This window comes from Schistocerca piceifrons, chromosome 10, assembly GCF_021461385.2.
Source record: "Schistocerca piceifrons isolate TAMUIC-IGC-003096 chromosome 10, iqSchPice1.1, whole genome shotgun sequence".
In the NCBI taxonomy this organism is placed as follows: domain Eukaryota; kingdom Metazoa; phylum Arthropoda; class Insecta; order Orthoptera; family Acrididae; genus Schistocerca; species Schistocerca piceifrons.
Window position 1 is genome coordinate 8560223 of NC_060147.1, and position 26270 is coordinate 8586492.

Genomic DNA, 26270 nt, shown 5'->3' on the forward strand with positions numbered 1-26270 from the left:
GAAGGAAGTCTCCCCAGTGACACGGAATGACGGAGGGGCATAAATGGTACAGAAGGAAAAAGTCAGGCGAGGTAGGAAAAAGCAAACTGCAAGAGCTCGAAGATGGGTAGTCAGGGAGACGGGTCGACTGTGGATATCATCCCATACGAGCAGCACGACGCCCCCACGAGATGGAATGCCGACCTCAGGGGGAAGGTCAAAACGAATCGGAAAGTAATGTGAAAGCTCAAAGCGGTCGTGAGGGCACACAATAACGTTTCTCGAAGGCAGAGTACAAGGGGATGCTGCAAAGCTAAAAGCAGCCGTAAATCCTCTCTGTAGGACCAAAGGTTGCGAACGTTCCATCTGAGAGTCACAATGAGAAAACGACAGAGGAGTGTCACCTCGGCAGCTGCCGAGAGCCAGCCCGTGAAGACTCGCTGCTACAGGGCACAACCTCAGGGCTGAATTTTAGGTCGCACGTCTGCGTGTCCGTGTCCTCCGTGGAGCGATGAATAACAAGAACAGAACTATAGGTACCAGATGGGAGAATGCACAGTTTGCAACTAGCCAGTAACTTGCGAGCGACTGGCTGAGACACCTTTTCCCTTACCCGGATCTCTAGAACAGCCCACTCATCGAGATACATGGGACAATCCCGAGAGACGGCGGCACGGGTGCCGTCGCAGTTTACACAGCAGGGAGAAGGAGGCGGACAATCGCCCCGTGTGCGTCCCTACCATAGGTGACACATTTGGCTGGGTGTAGACATGATGTTCTAATGTGGTTGAAATGATGACACTGGTAGCATTGTACCAGGTCCAGAATGTTCGGCTGGACTGTGATAATCTCATAGCTTGCTCTGAGCTCAGATGGAAGCACCAAAGGTGAGAAAGGGAGTGCAGGTGTGCACTGAGGAGGAATCAACCTTTTTCATTACGTGACTGATTGCAGTGACACCTCGATCAGAGAGGTTAGATTGGCTTTCGGGCTCGGTTAAACTGTCGAGTAGCCTCGTGCAAGTTACACCGAGGGAAGAATTCGAAGTTCTGTGTGCCTCGACACGGACAGGGTAGCCGTGGAGAAGCGAGGCAGCAAGCAGTTGTCGTGCTCGAGAATCAGAAGTGGTCTCCAAAAACAAAGTGTCATTCCATAAACGAGAGCAGGATTTCACAGGGCCAGCAATTGTATCAACATCTTTCTGAATAATAAACGGATTTGACATGGTGAAGGACTGACTGTCTACAGTATGCGAGACCACGAAGAACCGTACCGGAATTGTTAGCCTCATTACGTTTGCGTTTTGTAGACAATGTATGGGAAGGTGATTGACTCGTCACGAGGAAATCCCCAACAACTGCCAGAGTCTCTGATGGCACGCTCCTTCTGACTGGGGGCCCCCTTCACGAGGGGGCGCACCTGCCTTAGGTGACTGGTCACACCTCCCGAACACCTGACAGAGAGACCGATTTTTGGGAAGGTTACAGCTCAGGCAATCACCCTCCCTGGGCCCGGCCTGTACTGGGGGTGGGGGGTGGGGGGGTGTTACGTGTAAACCCTACCTGTCGACCTGGGGCCGGGAATCGCGCGTTACCCGGTCGCCTGTTACGCAGTAGATGCGTGGACTGGCCTTCAGGAGTACACAGGGAGGAAGAAAGAAACAAGAGGACCCTCAAATGACGAAGGGGAGGAATGAGAGTAAAAGGGAAACGAAGAAAGGAAAAGTGGGTGAAAAATAAAAGGGAGACTGTTCGTACGTCAGTGACAGAATGCAGAACATTCCCAATGATACCCCAGATGTGTTCCCCAAAGGAGGGGAAAATGAAGAGCGAGAGGATAGACATGCAGCACAAAAGGGAAAAAATGCTGCAAAGGTTGGGGCCGCGTGGTAGCCGAGGACTAACCCGCCAAAGAGTGGTGAGGCCCCTGGGGAGGGGGGGTCTGTTGTTAAAGTAAGGGGAGAACCAATTGTGAGCTTCTCCCTGTATTCCGTAATGGTCCCATTCCTGGAGCAATATTTTGTGATCCACACAATCAAACATCTTAATTAAATAAAAAAATATACCTAGCATTCGAAACCTGTTGTTTAACCCATCCAGTACCTTACAGAGAAAAGAAACTTCTAAAGCCAAGCCTTTTCATAACTTAAGCAAACACTGATGGCATAGAAATAGGTCTAAAATTGTCTACATTCTTCCCTTCTCCCTTTTCATAAAGAGGCTTTACTACTGAGTACTTTAATCGTTCAGGAAACTGACCATTCCTAAAGGAAGACTTACAAATATGGCTAAGTACAGGGCTAACACGTGCAGCGCAGTACTTTGATATTCTAATCCCAAAAGACTCCAGCTTTTGTAGCAGCAACGAGTGATTCACTAAGTCAAATGCCCTAGTCAGATATGTGAACAGACCAGAAACAAGATGTATATTACGAAAAGCACTAAGGACTTGGCCAGTGAATATATATATATATATATATATATATATATATAAAAAAAAATAAAAAAAGGTCCACTGATTTATTTTTGTGAAACACGAGCTGATTCTATATAAGCAAGGTATTTTTATCCAAGTAATACTGTTACACAGTTGTACATCTCCTTTACCAATATTTTTGAGACAGCAGGAAAAATCAAGATTGGTCATTACTCGTTACCGTCATTTGTCTTCTTTTTTTAATACAGTGAAGTAACATTTCCAATTGTGAATGCACCTGGGAAATATCGTGTGATTATAGGACTATCAATAACACCGCAGTGCAGGTGACTCCAGTATATAGGAAGGGTAAAAGAATGGACCCGCAAAATTACAGATCAATATCCCTAACTTCTGTTTGCTGCAGAATCCTTGAACTTATTCTCAGTTTGAATGTAATAAACTTTCTTGAGACTGAGAAGCTTATGTTCAGGAATCAGCACAGCTTTAGAAAGCATCTCTCGTACAAGACCCAGCTTGTCCTTTTCTCGCATGATGCACTGAGAACTATGGATGAAAGTTTTGTCTCAAGTACAGATAGTGTTGAGGATCAGTGGACAAAGTTCAAAACCATCGTACAATATGCGTTAGATGAGTATGTGCCAAGCAAAATCGTAAGAGATGGAAAAGAGCCACCGTGGTACAAGAACCGAGTTAGAAAACTGCTGCGGAAGCAAAGGGAACTTCACAGCAAACATAAACATAGCCAAAGCCTTGCAGACAAACAAAAATTACACGAAGCGAAATCTAGTGTGAGGAGGGCTATGCGAGAGGCGTTCAATGAATTCGAAAGTAAAGTTCTATGTACTGACTTGGCAGAAAATCCTAAGAAATTTTGGTCTTATGTCAAAGCAGTAGGTGGATCAAAACAAAATGTCCAGACACTCTGTGACTAAAATGGTACTGAAACTGAGGATGACAGACTAAAGGCCGAAATACTAAATGTCTTTTTCCAAAGCTGTTTCACAGAGGAAGACTGCACTGTAGTTCCTTCTCTAGATTGTCGCATAGATGACAAAATGGTAGATATCGAAATAGACGACAGAGGGATAGAGAAACAATTGAAATCGCTCAAAAGAGGAAAGGCCGCTGGACCTGATGGGATACCAGTTCGATTTTACACAGAGTACGCGAAGGAACTTAGAATTTTGGAACACGTATTATGTTCGAGTACAATGACTTTTCTGGTGACTACAAATCTACTCTGTAGGAATCAGCACGGGTTTTGAAAAAGATGGTCGTGTGAAACCCACCTCACACTATTCGTCCACGAGACTCAGAGGGCCATAGACACGGGTTCACAGGTAGATGTCGTGTTTCTCGACTTCAGCAAAGCGTTCAATACAGTTCCCCACAGTCGTTTAATGAACAAAGTAAGAGCATACGGACTATCAGACCAATTGTGTGATTGGATTGAAGAGTTCCTAGATAACAGAACGCAGCATGTCATTCTCAATGGAGAGAAGTCTTCCGAAGTAAGAGTGATTTCAGGAGTGCCGCAGGGAAGTGTTATAGGACCGTTGCTATTCACAATATACATAAATGACCTTGTGGATAACATCGGAAGTTCACTGAGGCTTTTTGCGGACGATGCTGTGGTATATCGAGAGGTTGTAACAATGGAAAATTGTACTGAAATGGAGGAGGATCTGCAGCGAATTGACGCATGGTGCAGGGAATGGCAATTGAATCTCAATGTAGACAAGTGTAATGTGCTGCGAATACACAGAAAGATAGATCCCATATCATTTAGCTAAAGTATAGCAGGTCAGGAACTGGAAGCAGTTAATTCCATAAATTATCTGGGAGTACACATTAGCAGTGATTTAAAATGGAATGATCATATAAAGTTGATCATCGGTAAAGCAGATGCCAGACTGAGATTCATTGGAAGAATCCTAAGGAAATGCAATGCGAAAACAAAGGAAGTAGGTTACAGTACGCTTGTTCGCCCGCTGCTTGAATACTGCTCAGTAGTGTGGGATCCGTACCAGATGGGTCGATAGAAGAGAGAGAGAAGATCTAACAGAGAGCAGCGCGCTTCATTACAGGATCATTTAGTAATCGCAAAAGCGTTACAGAGATGATAGATAAACTCTGCAGGAGAGACGCTCAGTAGCTTGGTACAGGCTTTTGTTGAAGCTTCGAGAACATACCTTCACCGAAGAGTCAAGCAGTATATTGCTCCCTCCTACGTATATCTCGCAAAGAGACCGTGAGGATAAAATCAGAGAGATTAGAGCCCACACAGAGGCATACCGACAACCCTTCTTTCCACGAACAATACGAGACTGGAATAGAAGGGAGAACCGATAGAGGTACTCAAGGTACCCTCCGCCACACACCGTCAGGTGGCTCGCAGAGTATGGATGTAGATGTAGATGTAGATGAAGATGAAGGGCAACAGGAAGATTCCGTATTTCTGGACTTGCGGAAAGCACTTGACACGGAGCTCCACTGAAGGCTGTTGAAGAAGGTAAGAGCACACGGACTAAGTTCACAGATAAGTGAGTGGCACAAAGAGCTCTTAAATAATAGAATCTGGTATGTTGTCCTCGACGGTGAGTGATCATCAGAGACAAGGATATCGTTATATTGTTAGGATCGCCCCAGGGAAGTGCGATAGGACCACTGTCGTTCCTTATATACATAAATGATTTGGCGGACAGGGTGGGCAGCAATCTGTGGTTGTTTGCTGATGATGTCTCGGTGCACGGTAAGGTGTCGAAGTTGAGTGATTGTAGGGAGATGCAAGATGACTTAAGGTAAAATTTCCATTCTGTGTGACGAATGGCAGCTAGCTCTAAATGTCAAAAAGTGTAAGTTAATGTGGATGAGTAGGAAGATCAAACCTGTAAAGTTCGGATACAGTATTACTAGTGTCCTGCTTGACACAGCCAAGTCATTTAAATATATGGGTGTAACATTGCAAAGCAACATGAGATGGAGCGAACATGTAAGCACTGTGGTAGGGAAGACGAATGTTCAGCTTCAGTTTATTCGGAGAATTTTAGGAAAGAGTGGTTCATCTTTAAAGGAGACCATATATAGGATGCTGGTGTGACCTATTCTTGAGTACTGCTCGAGTGTTTGGGATCCTTACCAGGTCAGATTGAAGGAAGGCATCGGAGCAATTCAGAGGTGGGCTGCTAGGTTTGTTACCAGTGGGTTCGAGCAACACATCAGTGTTACAGAGATGCTTTATGAACTCAAATGGGAATCCCTGGAGAGAAGGCGATGTTCTTTTCAAGAAAAGTTAGAGAACCGGCATCTGAAGCTGACTTCCACTAACATACATTGTGCAGAAGAACCACAATAATAAGATATGAGAATTTGGGGCTCAAATGGAGGCATATATACAGTCGTTTTTTTTTCCTTGCTCTATTTGCCAGTGGAACAAGGAAGAAACTGACTAGTAGTGATAAGGGTACCCTCTGCCACGCACCATACGGTGGCTTGCAGACTGTCTATGTAGATGTAGATATTGTGTGTCCTGAAAATTATGGTTACTGCAGGTATTAGCAAATTAACACTCAAATCAGCACAGAAACAGTTTGGAATCAGAGGACAAGTTTTTTAAATACAACAGTTTAGTCTTCGATTGTCTTTTTAATTCCAGTCATCAGCATTTCAGGTGAGAACTTTAGGTCATTTTAAAGTGTAAGATTTCATGCTTAAACACATGCGAAAGTGTTTAAATATCTGGCATTAGAATCTCTGACATTCCATACCACCTTCAGAAATTCATAAATACTGAGTCCTATTAACAGTGCATTGCCACTCATCATATCATTTTGTAACAAACATTGTTGCTACCTGCCTTGTAACTAACAATCTTTCAATATCCGAATTTTGTTATTCAGATAATTTATAGAAAGAATGGCTAATGTAGTACGTTTTTAATTTTCCTTTGAATTAGTAGGGATTCCTATTTTCTTGCTACATGTTAGACTGGACCTTGTTGAATGTCATACCACCAGAGTACACGACTCCACTTGAGCTTTGGAGTGCAGAGGTGGGCAAGAAATCACATATCTGCTACAATTCTTCCTGCGAAGTCACAGTTTTTCACAATAACATATTTTCAGTATTCTTTTCGGTATCTGCCTGTGATTTCAGACACAATTAGAAATTAGAAATCAGAAGTGGCAAGTAAAACTAGCAATGTAACATTCAAGAGCGTCCGCCATCTGTTGGCAACAGTCTTTACTTCTTTCTATGAACTTTGTGCCATCTCATCGAATATAAACTGTTCTCAAGAGACACAAGTAGGAACTAAAACTAGCATTTAAGCACTGTAACAATGAACGCCACATGCCATCTGTTTATCGACATTTGCACTCCATTCTACGAAACTTGTGGAACCCTGTGCCTCACACTATGGATGTATAAGTTACCTATGTTGAAGAAATGAACTGAGAACCTAATTTGCTACCACAAAAATTAACAATTTTTTAGCTGGCAGCAGCACTGATGTGTTCAGCTAGCACATGGTATTAGAACCCCTCCTTCTTGCGAAATTTTGGTTCTGGTACAAGACTGTAATCTGCAGTGTTACCTAATGTTTACATCGCCACCATATTTATACGTATCAGCATAAAAAGTTGAACGCAAGGTAAATTAAGAAAATAAAAGTAAGACAACAGGCAAGACTGCGGAGAGTATTTTGATGTGCATTAAACGCATATATTTTACATCAGCTACGGAAAATGCAGAGCCAACTATGATACTTTTACCAGATGTTTAAAAGTAGTGTATTCATAAGACAGAATGTTTTTCAATACTACAACACACAGGTAAACTTTTTGTATGTATTTTTATGTGCTTGACTCAATAGTATTAGCCAATGTTTTGATACAAATGTGTACACAACAGTATACTGCCAGAATGAGATTTTCACTCTGCAGCAGAGTGTGCGCTGATATGAAACTTCCTGGCAGATTAAAACTGTGTGCCCGACCGAGACTCGAACTCGGGACCTTTGCCTTTCGCGGGCAAGTGCTCTACCATCTGAGCTACCGAAGCACGACTCACACCCAGTACTCACAGCTTTACTTCTGCCGGTATCTCGTCTCCTACCTTCCAAACTTTACAGAAGCTCTCCTGTGAACCTTGCAGAAGTAGCACTCCTGAAAGAAAGGATATAGCGGAGACATGGCTTAGCCACAGCCTGGGGGATGTTTCCAGAATGAGATTTTCACTCTGCAGCGGAGTGTGCCCTGATATGAAACTTCCTGGCAGATTAAAACTGTGTGCCCGACCGAGACTCGAACTCGGGACCTTTGTCTTCCGCGGGGAAGTGCTCTACGAACTGGGCTACCCAAGCACGACTCACGCCCCGTCCTCACAGCTTTACTTCTGCCAGTAACTCGTCTCCTACCTTCCAAACTTTGCCGAAGCTCTCCTGTGAACCTTGCAGAACTAGCACTCCTGAAAGAAAGGATATTGCGGAGACATGGCTTAGCCACAGCCTGGAGGATGTTTCCAGAATTAGATTTTCACTCTGCAGCGGAGTGTGTGCTGATATGAAACTTCCTGGCAGTGAGTCGTGCTAGGGTAGCTCAGTCGGTACAGCACTTGCCTGCGAAAGGCAAAGGTCCCGAGTTAGTCTCAGTCTGGCACACAGTTTTTATCTGCCAGGAAGTTTCAACTGTATACTGTCTCGTGGAATATTGTGACGAAGGTACACAAATGATAGTGGATTTCAGTGCTTGAACTTCACACATACCTGAAGATTTTTAAATTTTATGACACACGTGTAGGCACGAAATCTCATATTCGACAATGACCGTAATGTCGAAAATGTAACTGTGACGAACAGCAGCCGAAAATGTCGCACTCGACTACTACCTGTGCTCGAGAAAAAGTAACTGGAGGACAAATGTTGTATCTCTGTGCGACCACTATGTCCACTGGGCCGCACGCCTCACCTGACGAGGTTCTGGTTGCTGCCCGGCCCGCCGCACACGTCACAGCGTGTCATGACGTCGGCGTCGCCGCGGCCCCTCCTGTTTGCAGAGCCGGGGCCGGCCCCGCCGCCGCCGGTGACGCTGCTCGCCCCGCTGGAGCGCCGCTGCACCTCGGCCTGCTGGTGAGCCACGATGGCGGCGACCGTCGGCTGCGGGGGGGACGTCACTGCGAACGTCTCCGTGCTCGACGTCGCCACGAACATCTGCTGTGCACCCGTCGGAGAGGCCACCTCTCCCGGCGGCAGCGGAATCGGTTTGATCTGCCGACACGCCGTAAGGATGTTATAACACTTCACTGTGAAACTGAAATACACTGAAAAACTCTATTGAGGAAACTATTAAATTGTTATTGTTGTCTTCAGTCCTGAGACTGGTTTGATGCAGCTCACCATGCTACTCTATCCTGTGCAAGCTTCATCATCTCCCAGTACATACTGCAGCCTACATCCTTCTGAATCTGCTTAGTGTATTCATCTCTTGGTCTCCCCCTACGATTTTTACCCTCCATGCTGCCCTCCAATACTAAATTGGTGATTCCTCGATGTCTCAGAACATGTCCTACCAACCGATCCCTTCTTCTTGTCAAGTTATACCACAAACTCCTCTTCTCCCCAATTCTATTCAATACCTCCTCATTAGTTATGTGATCTACCCATCTAATCTTCAGCATTCTTCTGTAGCATCACATTTCGAAAGCTTCTATTCTCTTCTTGTCCAAACTATTTATCGTCCATGTTTCACTTCCATACATGGCTACACTCCAAACAAATACTTTGAGAAACGATTTCCTGACACTGAAATCTATATTCGACGTTAGCAAATTCCTCTTCTTCAGAAACGCTTTCCTTGCCATTGCCAGTCTACATTTTATATCCTCTCTACTTTGACCATCATCAGTTATTTTGCTCCCCAAATAGCAAAATTCCTTTACTACTTTAAATGTCTCATTTCCTAATCTAATTCCCTCAGCATCACCTGAGTTAATTCGACTACATTCCATTATCCTCGTTTTGCTTTTGTTGATGTTCATCTTATATCCTCCTTTCAAGACACTGTCCATTCCGTTCAACTGCTCTTGCAAGTCCTTCGCTGTCTCTGACAGAATAATGATACAGTAAAGCTGAATGCCCTCTGGAAAAATTACGGCTGTGGTTTCCCCCTGCTTTCAGCCGTTCGCAGTACCTGCACAGCAAGGCCGTTTTGGTTAGTGTTACAAGGCCAGGTCAGTCAATCATCCAGACTGTTGCCACAGCAACTACTGAAAAGGCTGCTGCCCCTCTTCAGGAACCACACCTTTGTCTGGCCTCTCAACAGATATCCCTCCGTTGTGGTTGCATCTACGGTACAGCTATCTGTATCGTTGAGGCACGCAAGCCTCCCCACCGACGGCAAGGTCCATGGTTCATGGTTCATGGTGGGCACTATTAAATTAAGTACATAATTCCGGACAAGTATTTACCATTTTTGTAGCCAATAAATGCGTGTCGTAGTAAAATTGTCGATTCAGAACTAACGGTCCCTTTCTCTGAACAGAGAGACAGACAGGCTGGTGGCATTTTAAAAGGAAGGTGACCTGTGGTTTATTAGTTTCATAACATGCATAATCTAAATCATTTCATTCAGGTACAGGAGACAGGTCAAAATTGTGGTAAAATTTCACCATAAACCGTAGAACAGCTTACATTAACAAATAGCACAATAAGAATAAAAAAATTTTTGTTATAAATACATACAATTAAAAAAAAAAACATTTAATTACTTCTTGTCCTATTTTACGAATTTTTCTACTGAATAGCAGCACTTCTCGCACAGAATCTGCTGTAGTCTAGTTTCTACAATCTCTAGCTTGGTGTTAAATATGTTTTGCCCATTAACTTGTCATATATTGTCATCCCCATAAACTGTGGAGCCCGTGTATGTAATTTCAACTGGTGCTTAGGTTACATAACATTATTTTTATTTCTCATGTTAGACGAGGTCTGTTCAGAGAATTCTGGAAATCTGTCCACAACATTTTTTACTTGTTGCGCACATTCTCCGTCTGCGAATGTTCTTTTATCTCGTCTACTGTTGCAAATCTTCGTCCTTCCGATGGAGTTTACAACTTTGGAATCAAAAAAAAGTCCGCAGGGGTCAAGTCTGGAGAGTATGGAGGAGGAGACAGCACATTGATTTTGTTTTTTGTGCAACAGTCATGCACCAATGGGGATAAATATGTGGATGCATTATTGTGATGCACGACCCACAAACTGTCTCGCCACATTATCTCGCAGATGTCACGACACATCCTGATTGTAGAACCGATTAACAGTTTGTCCCTGTGGCACGAATTTGTGGTCAACTAATGCTTCAAAGTCAAAGAAAATGATTAGTACAGCTCAGACATTTGATCTGAGCTGACAAGCTTTTTTGGTCTCGGAGAATCTTTCTCGACTCGTTGGGAAGATTGAACTTTGGCCTCATCATCATCATAACCGTAGACCCACATCTCATCACCAGTTACAATTCCCCTAAGGAGCGTCTCTTTCTCATTTGCACAATCCAAAAGCTCTTTGCAGATTACGAGATACAGGTTTTTCTGGTACTGACTCACGAGCCATGGGATGAACTTCGCGGCAACATGATGCGTTTTAGGATGCTGTGTCAGGATTTCATGACAAGATCCTACTGAAATATTACATTCTTCTGTAATCTCTCGGACAATCAGTCTTCGATTGGCACGCACAATTTTGCTGACTTAAGTCAGTAGAATTTGCTAGTATTTGCATTGAAAATGCAAAACTGCTTAATTTGTTTGATAATAGGAAGCCAATATGTGTATTCCAGCTTAAGTTCTTTTCTACATTTAGTCCTAGGTATTTGATCATGTCCACTTTTGCTGTAAGTTGATCGTTATTTTGTATTTTAATTTCCACACATTTTGAATGTTTCGGTTTCAAATAATTGAGCAACTCCAGGTAGGGATATCAACAATGTTCCAAAAGATAGATTGCTACTTACCATAAAGAAGACACTTCAGGTTGCAGACAGGGACAATTAAAAGACACTCGCATGTAGCTCTCGGCCACAGCCTTTGTCAGTGGGGGGTGGAGGAGGAGGGGGAGGGGGAGGGAGGGGGGGCATTCAGGTCCAAGATGCTAGAGTTGGTGGTTGAGAGTGCATGAAGAGCTGTCTGGATTAGTGAGAAGAGCGGAATAAGCAGGAAGTGGCGGTCAGAACAGCGGGGACGGGACAGAACGGGAACTGTGGATCGAGTGCTCCGAAGCGGTAGTGTGCTCAGAGCATAACTTTAGACATGACGAGAGCAGAAACGAGTTTACAGTGTCGCCGAGCCGTTCAAATTTATAAAATGAGGAGGAGAAATTATTTCGGAATACTCAAATAGAGTTCGGCAGAACTGTATACGTGGGAAGAAAAAGGAAGCTCGGACATAATTGCAGAGAGAAACAGTAGAATATTGGCAGAGTGCTAGCGAGATGTGCGTCACTTGCACTTTAACTGGACTCATAACAACAGTGCTAGGAGGAAGACCTGAGAAGGGGTGGTGCAAGCCACAAGCAGACGTAAAAGTAGCAAACCAGAACAGTGAAATAAAGAGCTGGTAAGGTGGCGGGGGAAAAAAAATCCTTCACAACAGAGATACAAATAACTTTTTTCTTCTTCTGCATCTATTCACACTTAACACAAAGTGGACACTTCTGGTAACTTTCTCACAATCTCCTCAGTCCCACGTGTCATCCGTCAGTTCTTTTCCCTCTGATCCTCTCAAATGCAGCTCGCCGTTCTCTTTTCGAGTGTTCCTGTTTGCCCAGAGCCTTCCACAGCCATCTCCGTCATTCTCCTCAGGACAAAAATACGATCTCCTCTCGGGGTACGTCTGGACCGTTGGAGTTTTATCTCCTGCACTTTCTCGGACACTTTTAGAGTTCCGTAGATTTCCTCATTTGGAATCGAGACTCCACACATCCATCTCAACATCTTCATCTCGAGTACATCCATCTTTTGGTTGTTGCCCGCGTGTTTCCTACATACAATAATGCTGGCCTTATATGCCTTCCCTTGACTCTGACATTCTTATTTTTGTCACAGACAATTCCAGACTTCCTTTACCAATTCCTCCATCTCCCTAGCACTCTGTGATCTAGTTCAGAACCCAGATTTCCATTACTTGCCACATTTGATCCAATATGTTTGAAGCGGTCTACCCCCTTTAGGCTCTGCCCGTCCATAGTGCCCATGTCACCTTCCTCGTTTCCTCTTTTTTCTCCTTCTGATCGAGGCCTCTGTCCTGCCAGTGCTCCCCTCCAGTCTTCCAGTTTGCACTCCGCACCAATCTGCCAGTGCTACACAAAACAATTTTGTCCACTACCACACGCAGCGAGATGTCCGATCCCGAATCCTTCCGACAGGACGCTCTTAACGAGATCGAAGACGTAGGTCCCCAGTGGAGATCCCCGATGTGAGCTGACACGGATAGGTATCCGATATGTCACAGCTACAGCACTTCTTATCCTCATTCCAAATTTAGTACATATCTTGAACTCACTTCTCTGACATTAGCTTCCTCCTTGTAAAGGGGTACAGACAAATACAGTGCAATAATGCTACTGGAAGTTAGCTATATCCTGCTATTGAGATTACTTTTGAACAGACCCAAACAACAGTTTGGGACCAATAGCTCGCTTTATCAATGGTAGTACCAACCCGGAAAACTTGTGAATAGGCTGTGGTATGCATGGGGAATTTACTTACGATTTTTTGCAGCAGCGAGGGGTGGGGGAGAGGATGGAAAGAAGAAAAGACAGTACAGGGGTGACAGTGATGACTGAGAATAAGGGACAGAGGTACGGAAGGCAACTACTGAGAGAGAGGAGATCGAAAGAGAAAATAACAGATGGAATGAGTAGGTGGCGTGGGGTAAGAGGCAGGCAGGAATGGGAGAAGGAGAGGGACAGCAGAGACTGTAGGGATCAGTTACCATTGGTACAATTCAAATAAGTTCGCATTCGGGCATAGGGCGAGAATCTGGACGAGGAGGGTCACACAGTGGACCACATTATATCGAGAGGTGTGCTCTGTCTCCGTGTGATCCGGCCTCCTCCTGGCCACAGCCTGAAGTTAGGCAGTCACTCGAGTGGGAAGCCGTGTGGCAGTCCCGGCGAGGTTAGTGTACATTGCGGCTGTTTTCACAAGTGGCTCCACCAGTGAAGGAGTAAGAAACGTCACTGACACGGCCAGAATATGAGACGCAGACAGATTTGTGCTACAGGCCTCGTACCCGTGTCTTTTTTTCACAGGAACACGACCCAGGGAGCAGGGGGGGAGGAGCAGGAAAGTCGCGAGGAAGAGCGAGAATAACGTGTAGGCCGAGTCGGCAGCAGAATTCTACTTCAAGTGAGAGGGTACAGAATTCGGCAAGATTAAATCTTCCCGTACACTTTAAAGATTTTTAAGGTACTCCACAGGTTACGTGCAGCACAAATCCCGAGGTTACAGTATCTCGTTCTCGTGAACATCCACGTACGCTGAAGATGACAATTACGAAAATATTAGTGTCGAGACTGATAGCCGTTAATAGTGTAGTGCCTCCAGAATTTCAGTGTAAGTTCTAGAGACACTCAGCTTCCCACCACCTCGAACACCCGATATTTTAAGTAATAGGGTGAGAGAGTGGAGATTGTCTACCGCGCTGCCAGTTTTTGTGTGTGCGGGACGGATGTGTATCAGGAAAAAAGTGCAATAGTCACGGTCAATCGATGCAGACAAGTGTTTGCAGCACGCGCCATAGAAGCTGTATGTCCAGTACGAGGAGCAAGCACGCTCTATTCTTTGATGGTGTAAAAACTGTATTGTTGTGAACAAATGAATTACGTATTGACTAAAGACATTTAAAATGGATTTTCTGGTGCTGGACTTATGAGAAGCAGGAACTGGTTTTATAGTGGTTATTAAACCACACATATTGCAATTGTATCTGTTAGTATCTAACGGTCCAAGACAGGGCTGACTCGCGAGAGTTGGACGCTCTTGTGAAGTTGTTTTACTGAAGAGATGAAAATACAACAGAGTTGAACAAAAGTATCCTGAGAGAACAGACTCATTTCAAGAGTAGAAGAGTCTATTTTGAAATTCCTTTAACCAGCTACAGTCTTCGGAGAAGAAGAGTTTGTGAACACTGACACAGCCGTCTGACCCGAGAAGAAGATCAACTGCACACAATACGTGTCTCGCACCCCAGTACCACGCCGTCTCCTGTTGCCTGAAAACTGTTAGAACGTGGTGACCTAAGTGACAGGACACGAAGAAAATGGGGATTTGAAAACTGAAAAGGAAAGAAGATATTAGGCCTAACAAGATACGAGAACTGCTTCCAGAAATCGTATCGAGTCCAATGAACAAATGGAAGAAAGTTCCATGTGCAACACTGTAAAAGATGTGAGAAAGTAATAGAGGAGAAAACTGGACAGAAGACCTCAACATTTCAAATAAGAAGATCGAGTGCGGAGAGTAAGCCATCTTCACACACGTAAATCGTGCCAATGCCGACACATTAACCAGCCACCGACACCGACCGCACCAGCTGCTGCTCACCGGTGCCAACTCCGCGTCCGCTCGCCGTCGACAACGCTGAAACCGACGTTTGACGCCGCCGGCACCGGTACTGACCACCGGCACTGATTACAAATCTACTCACTGATACAGCTAGAACTCTACGCCGGGTGAGCGTAAAACAATAATTTTTTGGTAAAGCTGAGGGGATGATTGCACAATAAACTGTTATTATAGGTATTGCACTCTGTGGTGAATTTGGTTTAAATGATTACTGGGTCTAAGATCAATAAAACTATGGATCAGGAACAACAACGTGGAACAACTTCAGAGCCAGCCACGGCCGGGGATGTCGAGAGGGGAGTGCCAGACTGGACGGAGTTAGTAAAGTTAATAAGTGCCACTTTAAGTGAAAAATTAGAAGTGCAAAGGGCAGCTGCAAATGTACAAATCGCGACTTTGAGTGAAAAATTAGATGCACAGAGTGCAATTTCAACCACTTTAAGAGAAGAACTAAATGTTAGATTACATGACCAAGGTGCTAAATTAGATGATCAAAGAACAGATTCAAATACTCAGAATGAAGCTCTAAGAAAAGACATAGGTTTAGTACATTCTAGTTTAAATGCCCAACGTGAAACCTTAAAAGGGCAAGCAGCAAATTTGACTCTCTTAATAATAAGGTAGAAAATCTGAGGTTAGATTTAAAGAGTGAACTCACTAATTCTTTGAATACTCACATTAATCAACTATTTACTGACTTTAACCAGAGACAGGATGAGCAACTTCTTGAAAGAGAACGCAGGTACACCTAAGGAAGTAATATCGATTGTTGTTGTTGTGGTCTTCAGTCCTGAGACTGGTTTGATGCAGATCTCCATGTTACTCTATGCCATGCAAGCTTCTTCATCTCCCAGTACCTACTGCAGCTTACATCCTTCTGAATCTGCTTAGTGTATTCATCTCTTGGTCTCCCTCTACGATTTTCACCCTCCACGCTGCCCTTCAATACTAAATTGGTGATCCCTTGATGCCTCAAAACATGTCCTACCAACCGGTCCCTTCTTCTAGTCAAGATGTGCCACAAACTTCTCTTCTCCCCAATCCTATTCAACACCTCCTCATTAGTTATGTGAGCTACCCATCTGATCTTCAGCATTCTTCTGTAGCACCACATTTTGAAAGCTTGTACTCTCTTCTTGTCCAAACTATTTATCGTCCACTTTTCACTTCCATACATGGCTACACTCCGTACAAATACTTTCAGAAACAACTTCCTGACACTTAAATAACTACTTGATGTTAACAAATTTCTCTTTTTCAGGAATGGTTTCCTTACCATTGCCAGTTTACATTTTATATCCTCTCTACTTCGACCATCATCAGTTATTTTGCTCCCTAAATAGCAAAACTCCTTCACTACTTTAACTGTCTCATTTCCTAATCTAATTCCCTCAGCATCACCCGATTTAATTCCACTACATTCCATTATCCTCGTTTTGGTTTTGCTGATGTTCATCTTATATCCTCCTTTCAAGACACTGTCCATTCCGTTCAACTGCTCTTCCACGTCCTTTGCTGTCTCTGATAGAATTACAATGTCATCGGCGAACCTCAAAGTTTTTATTTCTTCTCCATGGATTCTAATTCCTACTCCGAATTTTTCTTTTGTTTCCTTTATTGCTTGCTCAATATACAGATTGAGTAAGATTGGGGAGAGGCTACAGCCCTGTCTCACTTCCTTCCCAACCACTGCTTCCCTTCCATGCCGCTCGACTCTTGTAACTGCCATCTGGTTTCTGTACAAATTGTAAATAGGCTTTCCCTCCCTGCATTTTACCCCTTCCACCTTTAGAATTTGAAAGAGAGTATTCCACTCAACATTGTCAAAAGCTTTCTCTAAGTCTACAAATGCTAAAAACGTAGGTTTGCCTTTCCTTAATCTATTTTCTAAGGTGAGATGTAGGGTCAGTATTGTCTCACGTGTTCCAACATTTCTACGGAATCCAAACTGATCTTCCCCGAGGTTAGCTTCAACCAGTTTTTTAATTCGTCTGTAAAGAATTTGTGTTAGTATTTTGCAGCTGCGACTTATTAAACTGATAGTTCAGTAATTTTCACATCTGTCAGTAACTACTTTCTTTGGGATTGCAATTATTATATTCTTCTTGAAGTCTGAGGGTATTTCGCCTGTCTCATACATCTTGCTCACCAGATGGTAGAGTTTTGTCAGAGCTGGCACTCCCAAGGCTATCAGTAGTTCTAATGGAATGTTGTCTATTCCCGGAGCCTTGTGTTGGCTTGGTTCTTTCAGTGCTCTGTCAAACTCTTCATGCAGTATCGCATCTCCCATTTCATCTTCATCTACAGCATCTTCCATTTCCATAATATTGCCCTCAAGTACATAACCCTTGTACAGACCCTCTATATACTCTTTCCAACTAACTACTTTCTCTTCTTTGCTTAGAACTGGGTTTTCATCAGAACTCTTGATACTCATACAAGTCGTTCTCTTATCTCCAAAGGTCTCTTTAATTTTCCTGTAGGCAGTATCTATCTTACCCCTAGTGAGATAAGCCTCTACATCCTTACACTCGTCCTCTAGTCATCCCTGCTTAGCCATTTTGCACTTCCTGTCAATCTCATTTTTGAAATGTTTGTATCCCTTTTTCCCTGCTTCATTTACTGCTTTTTATATTTTCTCCATTCATCAATTAAATTCAATATGTCTAATGTTACATAAGGATTTCTACTAGCCCTGGTCTTTTACCTACTTGATCCTCTGCTGCCTTCCCTATTTCATCTCTCAAAGCTATCTATTCTTCTTCTACTGTATTTCTTTCCCCCATTCCTGTCAATTGTTCACTAATGCTCTCCCTGAAACTTTCTACAACCTTTGGTTTTGTCAGTTTATCCAGGTCCCATCTCCTTAAATTACCACCTTTTTGCAGTTTCTTCAGTTTTAACCTACAGTTCATAACCAATAGATTGTGGTCAGAGTTCACATCTGCCCCTGGAAATGTCTTGCAATTTAAAACATGGTTCCTAAATCTCTGCCTTACCACTATATAATCTACCTGAAACCTTTGAGTATCTCCAGGCCTCTTCCATATGCACATCCTTCTTTTATGATTCTTGAATCAACTGTTAGCTACGATTAAGTTATGCTCTGTGCAAAATTCTACAAGGTGGCTTCATCTTTCATTTCTTACCCCCAATCCATATTCACTTACTACATTTTCTTCTCTTCCTTTTCCTACTATCGAGTTCCAGTCACCCATGACTATTAAATTTTCGTCTCCCTTCACTACCTGAATAATTTCTTTTATCTCATCATACATTTCATCAATTTCTTCGTCATCTGCAGAGCTAGTTGGCATATAAACTTGTACTACTGTGGTAGGCGTGGGCTTCATGTCTATCTTGGCCACAATAATGCGTTCACTATGCTGTTTGTAGTAGCTTACCCACACTCCTATTTTTTTATTCATTATTGTACCTACTCCTGGATTACCCCTATTTGATTTTGTATTTATAACCCTGTATTCACCTGCCCAGAAGTCTTGTTCCTCCTGTCACCGAACTTTACCAATTCCTACTATATCTAACTTTAACCTATCCATTTACTTTTTTAAATTTTCTAACCTACATTTCCCATTAAGGGATCTGTCATTCCTCCCTCCGATCCGTAGGACACCAGTTTTCTTTCTTTGGTAATGATGTCCTCCTGAGTAGTCCCCGCCCAGAGATCCGAAAGGGGGACTATTTTACCTCCGGAATATTTTACCCAATGGAAAATTTCAGGTGTCAGTACACAAGCTGTTACTACACGAATTGTCTGTTAGCGAGTAAATAATGTAGAACAAAATTTTAAAGAAACAATAGTCAACTTTTACATTTTAAACATAAATAGTCCGATGGAACCTTTTGAACTGACTAGAGATAGAGAAATTACTGAGAGTATAATCTCTGGAAACATTGCGACTGTTGCTTTTTCCAAACCTAATGACACTAACATGGTTATAGACGACTTGGGCGAGGAATTCAAACTTGTACATGACAAGGTAGAAAACCGAATATCTTTACCTGATGATGTGTTACGCAGTAAAGTGGTGATTGTTTTGTTGTGGGTAGACTTTCACACAAAATTTAACCGAAAGTACCAGTTTGCATTTGCTCAAGTGAGGGGTCAGGACAGAGTTACATCTGTCCTCCAGGGACATTAACGTTCTGTGTTAACGGCTGGAGTGATGACGCCGGCTCCCGAGTTGTTTTCGGTTTTCCTTCCGAGATTACTTTTCCTGCACAAAATTCCCTTCAAATCTCAACCTATACTAGGATTCTTATACTATCCTCTGGTCCTATTGCTTCTCCATCCTTGTCTTTACTTGACTGACTAGCTATGGCTGCTGCAAATCACTAATATCAAGGCCATACTGCTTCTTGTAGTAATAGCAATAAGTGGTCTCAAAGGTGTTACGTATGCTTATGGTCCACGTTACATAATCAATTGAATAAATTATGTTGTTATATTGAGTCAGAACTGGAGAATCTATTAGTGGTTTCATAATATGCTCTCTAAAATCAGTTGGATTCCGATTTGACATATCTGCAGTTACATCCATAACAATTAGTGCCCGATGTAGATGTAAGTCAACCACACGCTCTGCTCTGGTCTTAAATCCTGCCATCAACATAGAATTAGAAGAGGTTCTTGAGTATTTAAGTCACCCATGCGCTCTACTCTAGACAGCGAGGGTCTCGAATCCCAGTATCAGAGTATAGTAAGGTCCTAGTTTTGCCTAAGCTGTTCTTTGAGAGTTACCAAGAAATATTAGATTAATAGGAGATGGAAATTTGTATGAAATATTACATAACACGATTTTTTTACCCTTTGTAAGATATAATATAAATGCTATTCACCAACCGGTCTCTTCCGCCATCCACGTATATTTAGGTTTTTATTTTTGCCTAAATTAGTCTTTGTATGTAATCTCTTCACCAGTTTTTCCATGCAAACCTGTGTGTAGAGGTATTGACGAATGCCGACGGATAATAAGTAACAAAAGAAGAGTGGACAGTATAATATGATGGTACTATTGAGACATAGTGATGTCAAGGCGACATGAACTGAATTAGAAGATGTTATATGTGTATAAAAGTATACTATAAACTGAATAACTAGACAGCTGATTGTAGTGTATAATTTTCTATTTTTATAGAATATTTTATACCTTTCATGTAATGTGGTGTAAATGGGGAGGGTTTGTATCAATTTTGAAAGGGGGTGGGTAGTGTAGGTAAAAGCATGACTAACACTACACACACACACACCGCACCTTCCAGACAACCCTCGCAGACAAGTGTGACTGATTCTTCACCATCTGCCGTTTCATAGGGGTTACTCAGATTTTTCTTCAGGAGCTTCAAAGGTGAAGGTGAGAGTGTCCACTCTGTAGGAGACGTTTAACATCATACCTCCTTCGGCTTCTCAATCAAGTACCGGCAAAGTAGGGATCTTGGGGAAGGGGGATGGGAAGGGTTTTCCTGTCTTTGGGGCTATCTTTTTTCTCTTCTTTGATCTTAGCAAATAGTTATACTTTTTTCTTCCTTACTTCTCATATGAGTATCGGTCTATCTTTCCCTATTTCCATATGCATATACTTCTATTGCTGAAGTCCTTCTTATTTTCCGTGGTGGAGGTGGGAAGGGTTTTCCTGTCTTTGGGGCTATCTTTTTTCTCTTCTTTGATCTTAGCAAACAGTTATACTTTTTTCTTTCTTACTTCTCATCTGAGTATCGGTCTATCTTTCCCTATTTCCATATGCATATACTTCTATTGCTGAAGTCCTCCTTATTTTCCGTGGTTCCCAACAACCTTCAACTTATTTCCTATAAGTAGGCCAAAGAATCAGGATACACAAAAAACACATCTACATACACACAAAGATACACTGAAACACAAACAGGAGAATTACAAATTAGAAACCTGAAGAGATGTCAGAACCGCCAAGGGATTTGGGGAATAAAGATGTATGTACATCTGAGTCGATACACACATTACATTGTTGATATGCGATGGTTCTGCATCATTATTTTTGTCGCGCTCAAGTATATATTTACATGTGCCGTGCTAGTCCTTTGAGAAAAGGCATAGTATCTACTGGGAGTTGGTAAATACAGGTAGACGTAGCATCTACTGTGTGTGGACGTGATATCTGTTTATATGGTAAAAGTGAGGAGTGAAAGAGGAGTCTAGGGTATTAGATGAAGTATTAGGAAGTGGAATACAAGTGTAAATTTGTCTGCAGTAAGTAACAGTATTTCTGCAAAAAACTAATTACTAATTTAACACGGAAAAGAAAAGAGAAAAATATAATAATTTAATTATTTGCAGATGTGGATGTGATAACGTGGTTACTGCAGTCAGATAAACAAAGGAGAAGCCGTTGACCTCAAATAGTATATATGTAACCTACTGTTTGAAAACTCCACAAGAAGAATTCAAATTGCAGACTGTTGGTCAGATGAAAGACTAAAATTTACTACTGTTTTAGTTTCTTTCTTCAACAGAGCCTGCTCTTTCATTAAAACTTATGGTTCACTATTAGAATAAATTTATAACAATATTCTAATCAAAGATTTTCTATGGTTTTCCCACTGCAACTGAACTGGACCCACCAGAGCTACTCTCCACAATAGTATAATACTACTACATTTGGAAACACTGGGTGGTGCCAGCACTTCAGTCTTTATCTCACCAAACCTAGTCCCGTTACTTGTTTTGACATTGCAGGTAAAGTGAGATGCACTGTTCCTCCTACATGGACATATACAATCTCCTCTGCTAAGCGAGCTCATCTTGGCAATATCTGTATCAGTTTGTTCCGATGAAATATTCTCCTCTGTGACAAAATATTTTTTGCAAAAATTTTCACAGTCAAGGTCATCCTCTCATAAAGCATTAATTTTGATAAGAGGACACAATTTATTTTTATGTAAGGTATTGCTTTTCTTATCGTGAGCTCTCACAGGATGTCTCAATGATAATTTGGTAAACTCGTTATGCACGGGTCTCTTTAATTATCTAATGGGGCTGGATGCAACGAAAGATGAACTCGCCCTAAACGAATTCTGACTTCACACTTCCATCCCTGTGTTAATGAGTAAACACCTCAACTTAGCGTGGAAAGTCAGCAGGGTACATGAAAGACAGTTCAAATTATTGCAGTTTTGTATTTTATAATTTCCATTACATTCTCAACACACACTAACAGTTTTCAGGAGTGGTGCATGTGGATATTCCTTATTACAGGGTACAATATAAGTTTGTCAATTCCCTGGCAGAAAATGTAATTTAGTTTTCCTATCTTAGATTTGAGGAAGGAGGGGTTCCGCTGTGTACAGTTGTCTAGGAGGTATCAATTTTGTACAGCACTTCATCAGATAAATTGATCAGACACAGGGGGGCACACATAAGGGATAAGGAGGATATCAGAGCACAGATGGATTACGTTCTCTTCTCAGACAGTGTACCACAGTGAGGCAGAAGACAATGCAGTAGTTGAAGGAGGGCAGGGAGGGAGGGTGGAAAGTGAGACAGAGAGATGGGCAGGACTGGGGTAATTGACACCACTGGAAATCTAAAGGCGCTAAAAACTGCCGTGAAAATGTGGACAAATTTGTGTACCTGAGAGAATCTACTGTACGTCTAGAAGAAACGAGGGAAGTGAAGGGATGGAAGACAGTGCACTCGAGATAAGGAGAACATGTTGCATTATTGAAGGCAGCAGAAAGGTGATATTGACAGAAGCGAAGATCAGATGCTTCAAGGCAACAGTAAATAATGTAATATTATATGTGGTCAAAACGGTGACACGGGAAGAATGTAGAGTAGGAAGAGGATAGAGACAAAAAATAATCAGATAGATAATGGGCCCAGAACAGAGGAACTGAGAGGAAGATCAAAAGAAGTGACTGTACGATTTTAAGAAAATGAAATGAGAAGTGATCACAGACTTGTTGTTGTTGTTGTTGTGGTCTTCAGCCCAGAGACTGGTCTGATGCAGCTCTCCATGCTACTCTATCCTGTGCAAGCTTCTTCATCTCCCAGTACCTACTGCAGCCTACATCCTTCTGAATCTGCTTAGTGTATTCATCTCTCGGTCTCCCTCTATGATTTTTACCCTCCACGCTGCCCTCCAATACTAAATTGGTGATTCCTTGATGCCTCAGAGTATGCCCTACCAACCGGTCCCTTCTTCTTGTCAAGTTGTGCCACAAACTCCTGTTCTCCCCAATTCTATTCAATACCTCCTCATTAGTTATGTGATCTACCCATCTAATCTTCAGCATTCTTCTGTAGCACCACATTTCGAAAGCTTCTATTCTCTTCTTGTCCAAACTATTTATCGTCCACGTTTCACTTCCATACATGGCTACTCTCCATACAAATACTTTCAAAAGGACTTCCTGACACTTAAATCAATACTGGATGTTAACAAATTTCTCTTCTTCATAAACGCTTTCCTTGCCATTGCCAGTCTACATTTTATATCTTCTCTACTTCGACCATCATCAGTTATTTTGCTCCCCAAATAGCAAAACTCCTTTACTACTTTAAGTGTCTCATTTCATAATCTAATTCCCTCTGCATCACCCGACTTAATTTGACTACATTCCATTATCCTTGTTTTGCTTTTGTTGATGTTCATCTTATATCCTCCTTTCAAGACACTGTCCATTCCATTCAACTGCTCTTCCAAGTCCTTTGCTGTCTCTGACAGAATTACAATGTCATCAGTGAACCTCAAAGTTTTTATTTCTTCTCTGTGGATTTTAATGCCTACTCCGAATTTTTCTTTTGTTTCCTTTACTGCTTGCTCAATATACAGATTGAATAACATCGGGGAGAGGCTACAACCCTGTCCCACTCCCTTCCCAACCACTGCTTCCCTTTCGTGCCCCTCGACTCTTATAACTGCCATCTGGTTTCTGTACAAATTGTAAACAGCCTTTCGCTGGCTGTATTTTACAGACTTAGGGACTCAGATAGCACAACAGAAAAGTACGACAGGTACTGTGCAGGGCACGAGGAAAGATTGGCGCAAAAGCGTGTTCACAGGTGAGAGCTGCTCGAGGTGGAAGACGAAAACTGCAGAAATAAGAAAGCTACAACCAATACACGATAGATGAAGAAAGGAACAGTCAGTATTTCAGATGAAGAGTGGGGACGAAACACACCTTTATTTTGATGCGGGGCGCCTCCCCCTGGGCGAGCGGCGGCGACGGCTGGTCCGGGTTGTCCATCTCGAAGCTCTTGCGCTTGCGCTTCCGCTTGTGCTCGCGCGGCTCCCCGTCGGGCGAGTAGCGGTGGTGCTTCTCGCGGCGGCGCTTCTTCCCTGTCCGTCCCGTCGGCACTGCGGTGCTGCTGCCGTCCGCCCCCTCACCGTCTGCCACCGCTACCTCGGCCGCCTCGTACAGCTGGGGATCCAGCGGCTTGATCGTCACCTGGGTGTGCAGACGAAAGTTACGGCAACCCGCTTTCACAGAGATGCCATTCTGACAGGACAGCCATGAAGCAGTGTACAAAGAACAGGGTTATCTTTCAACAAAATTTTGACAAGTGAACATACAAGTTTCCAGCCAGGATTATACACAATAAGTTACAAATCAAACAAAAGCAACTCACACACACAACTGCAGTCTCAGGCAACAACAGTGTGGTTTCAGTTGCCTGAGACTGCAGCCATGTGTGTGAGTTGCGTTTGCGTTTGCGTTTGCGTTTGCGCGAGCGCGTGTGTGTGTGTGTGTGTGTGTGTGTGTGTGTGTGTGTGTGTGTGTTGTCTAAGGCCCGTGGCTGAAAGCTTTAATTGTGAGAGTCTTTTTGTTATGCCCATCAGCGACTCAGCATCTCCGCTATATGACAAATAGTAACTTTTCTTCTTATAATACTATTACACAATAAGTTATGATACATGGGCAGTGAATGTCCTGCGTGACTGGAAAAAGGGCACAGATTATTGCTATTCACAAAAAGGGTAAAAGAACAGATGCACAGAATCAGTAATGCCTACCTGTTGCAGGATCCTGTAGGATACTGTGACATTCCTGGTGAAAAACAAGTTTCTCTCATACGATTGTTACAGATTCATGAAAAAACCACTTGTACAAAACAAAGCTCGCTTTATTTGTACTCGAAATAGTAAATGTAAATTCAATCCTCCCGATTTCCGTAAGGTGTTCAATACTGTGCTGTGCTGTCAGCTCAAACTTAGATACGGTCGTACGAAGGTATCTGATCGGCTCAATGGATATTTAACAGACAGAACTCAGCACGTTATAGTGGATGGCAATTCTTCCACAGAAAAGAAAGTAGCAGCAGCAGCTGTTTCTCACGCATGTGTAGTAGGCCTCTAATGTTCCTAATATGCACAGACCATTTGTCATACAGGATCAGCAGCACTATACGATCTTTCACTAATGGCTCCGTTGCACTGTCTATACGCGGCCGCGAAAAAAAATATTCCTGGATTTCCCAGTTAAAAACAAGCTTATCCTCAGGTGAAAATAGTCTTTTTCCCAGATGAAAGTACACAATATTCCTGGTGCAACGACACTGTTTCTGTATTAAATGACTCCCTCGGAGTTGCAAAACTTGTCGATCTATCAAATGGTGGAGGATTTATACACTGGCATAGAACTTCTCAGCACTTTAGGAAACCCAGCAAAAAACAACGCATTTTAGAAATATCTTTGACTGGTGGCAACATTTACACTGAAACTTCCTGGCAGATTAAAACTGTGCACCCGACCGAGACTCGAACTTGGGACCTTTGCCTTTCGCGGGCAAGTGCTCTAAAATCTGACCTACCGAAGCATGACTCACATCCGGTGCTCACAGCTATCCTTCTGCCAGTATCTTGTCTCCTACCTTCCAGACTTTACAGAAGCTCTCCTGCGAACCTTGCAGAACTAGCACCCCTGAAAGAAAGGATACTGCGGAGACATGGCTTAGCCACAGCCTGGGGGATGTTTCCAGAATCTGCCAGGAAGTTTCATATCAGTGCACACTCCGCTGCAGAGTGAAATTCTCATTCTGGAAACATTTGCACTGCACATTTAATATTACAAAGTATAAACATGAATTCCACAAAATACAGCACTGAAATGAGATTGCCAATCATAGCTCATGTCACATTATGTCGCCGGCCGGCCGATGACAGCAGATATTCGTAACATAGGACATGTGACATAGCCAGCCAATAGCACTGCACATGCCATATGGATTTTTACTCC

The 26270-nt window shown here is 42.8% G+C and overlaps 1 protein-coding gene across 2 annotated transcripts in view; it reads right to left on the bottom strand.

Annotated features, from left to right (window-relative positions):
- The window catches only part of LOC124718906 (PHD finger protein 14), a 173349-nt gene that overhangs the window by 35962 nt on the left and 111117 nt on the right, over positions 1-26270 (bottom strand). For both annotated transcript variants that reach the window (XM_047244553.1, XM_047244554.1), the window contains exons 14-15: positions 24216-24482; positions 8385-8683 (exon numbers count right to left, since the gene is read on the bottom strand). In XM_047244553.1, coding sequence (XP_047100509.1) covers positions 8385-8683; positions 24216-24482 — 566 coding nt within the window. The remainder of the gene's footprint in view (positions 1-8384; positions 8684-24215; positions 24483-26270) is intronic.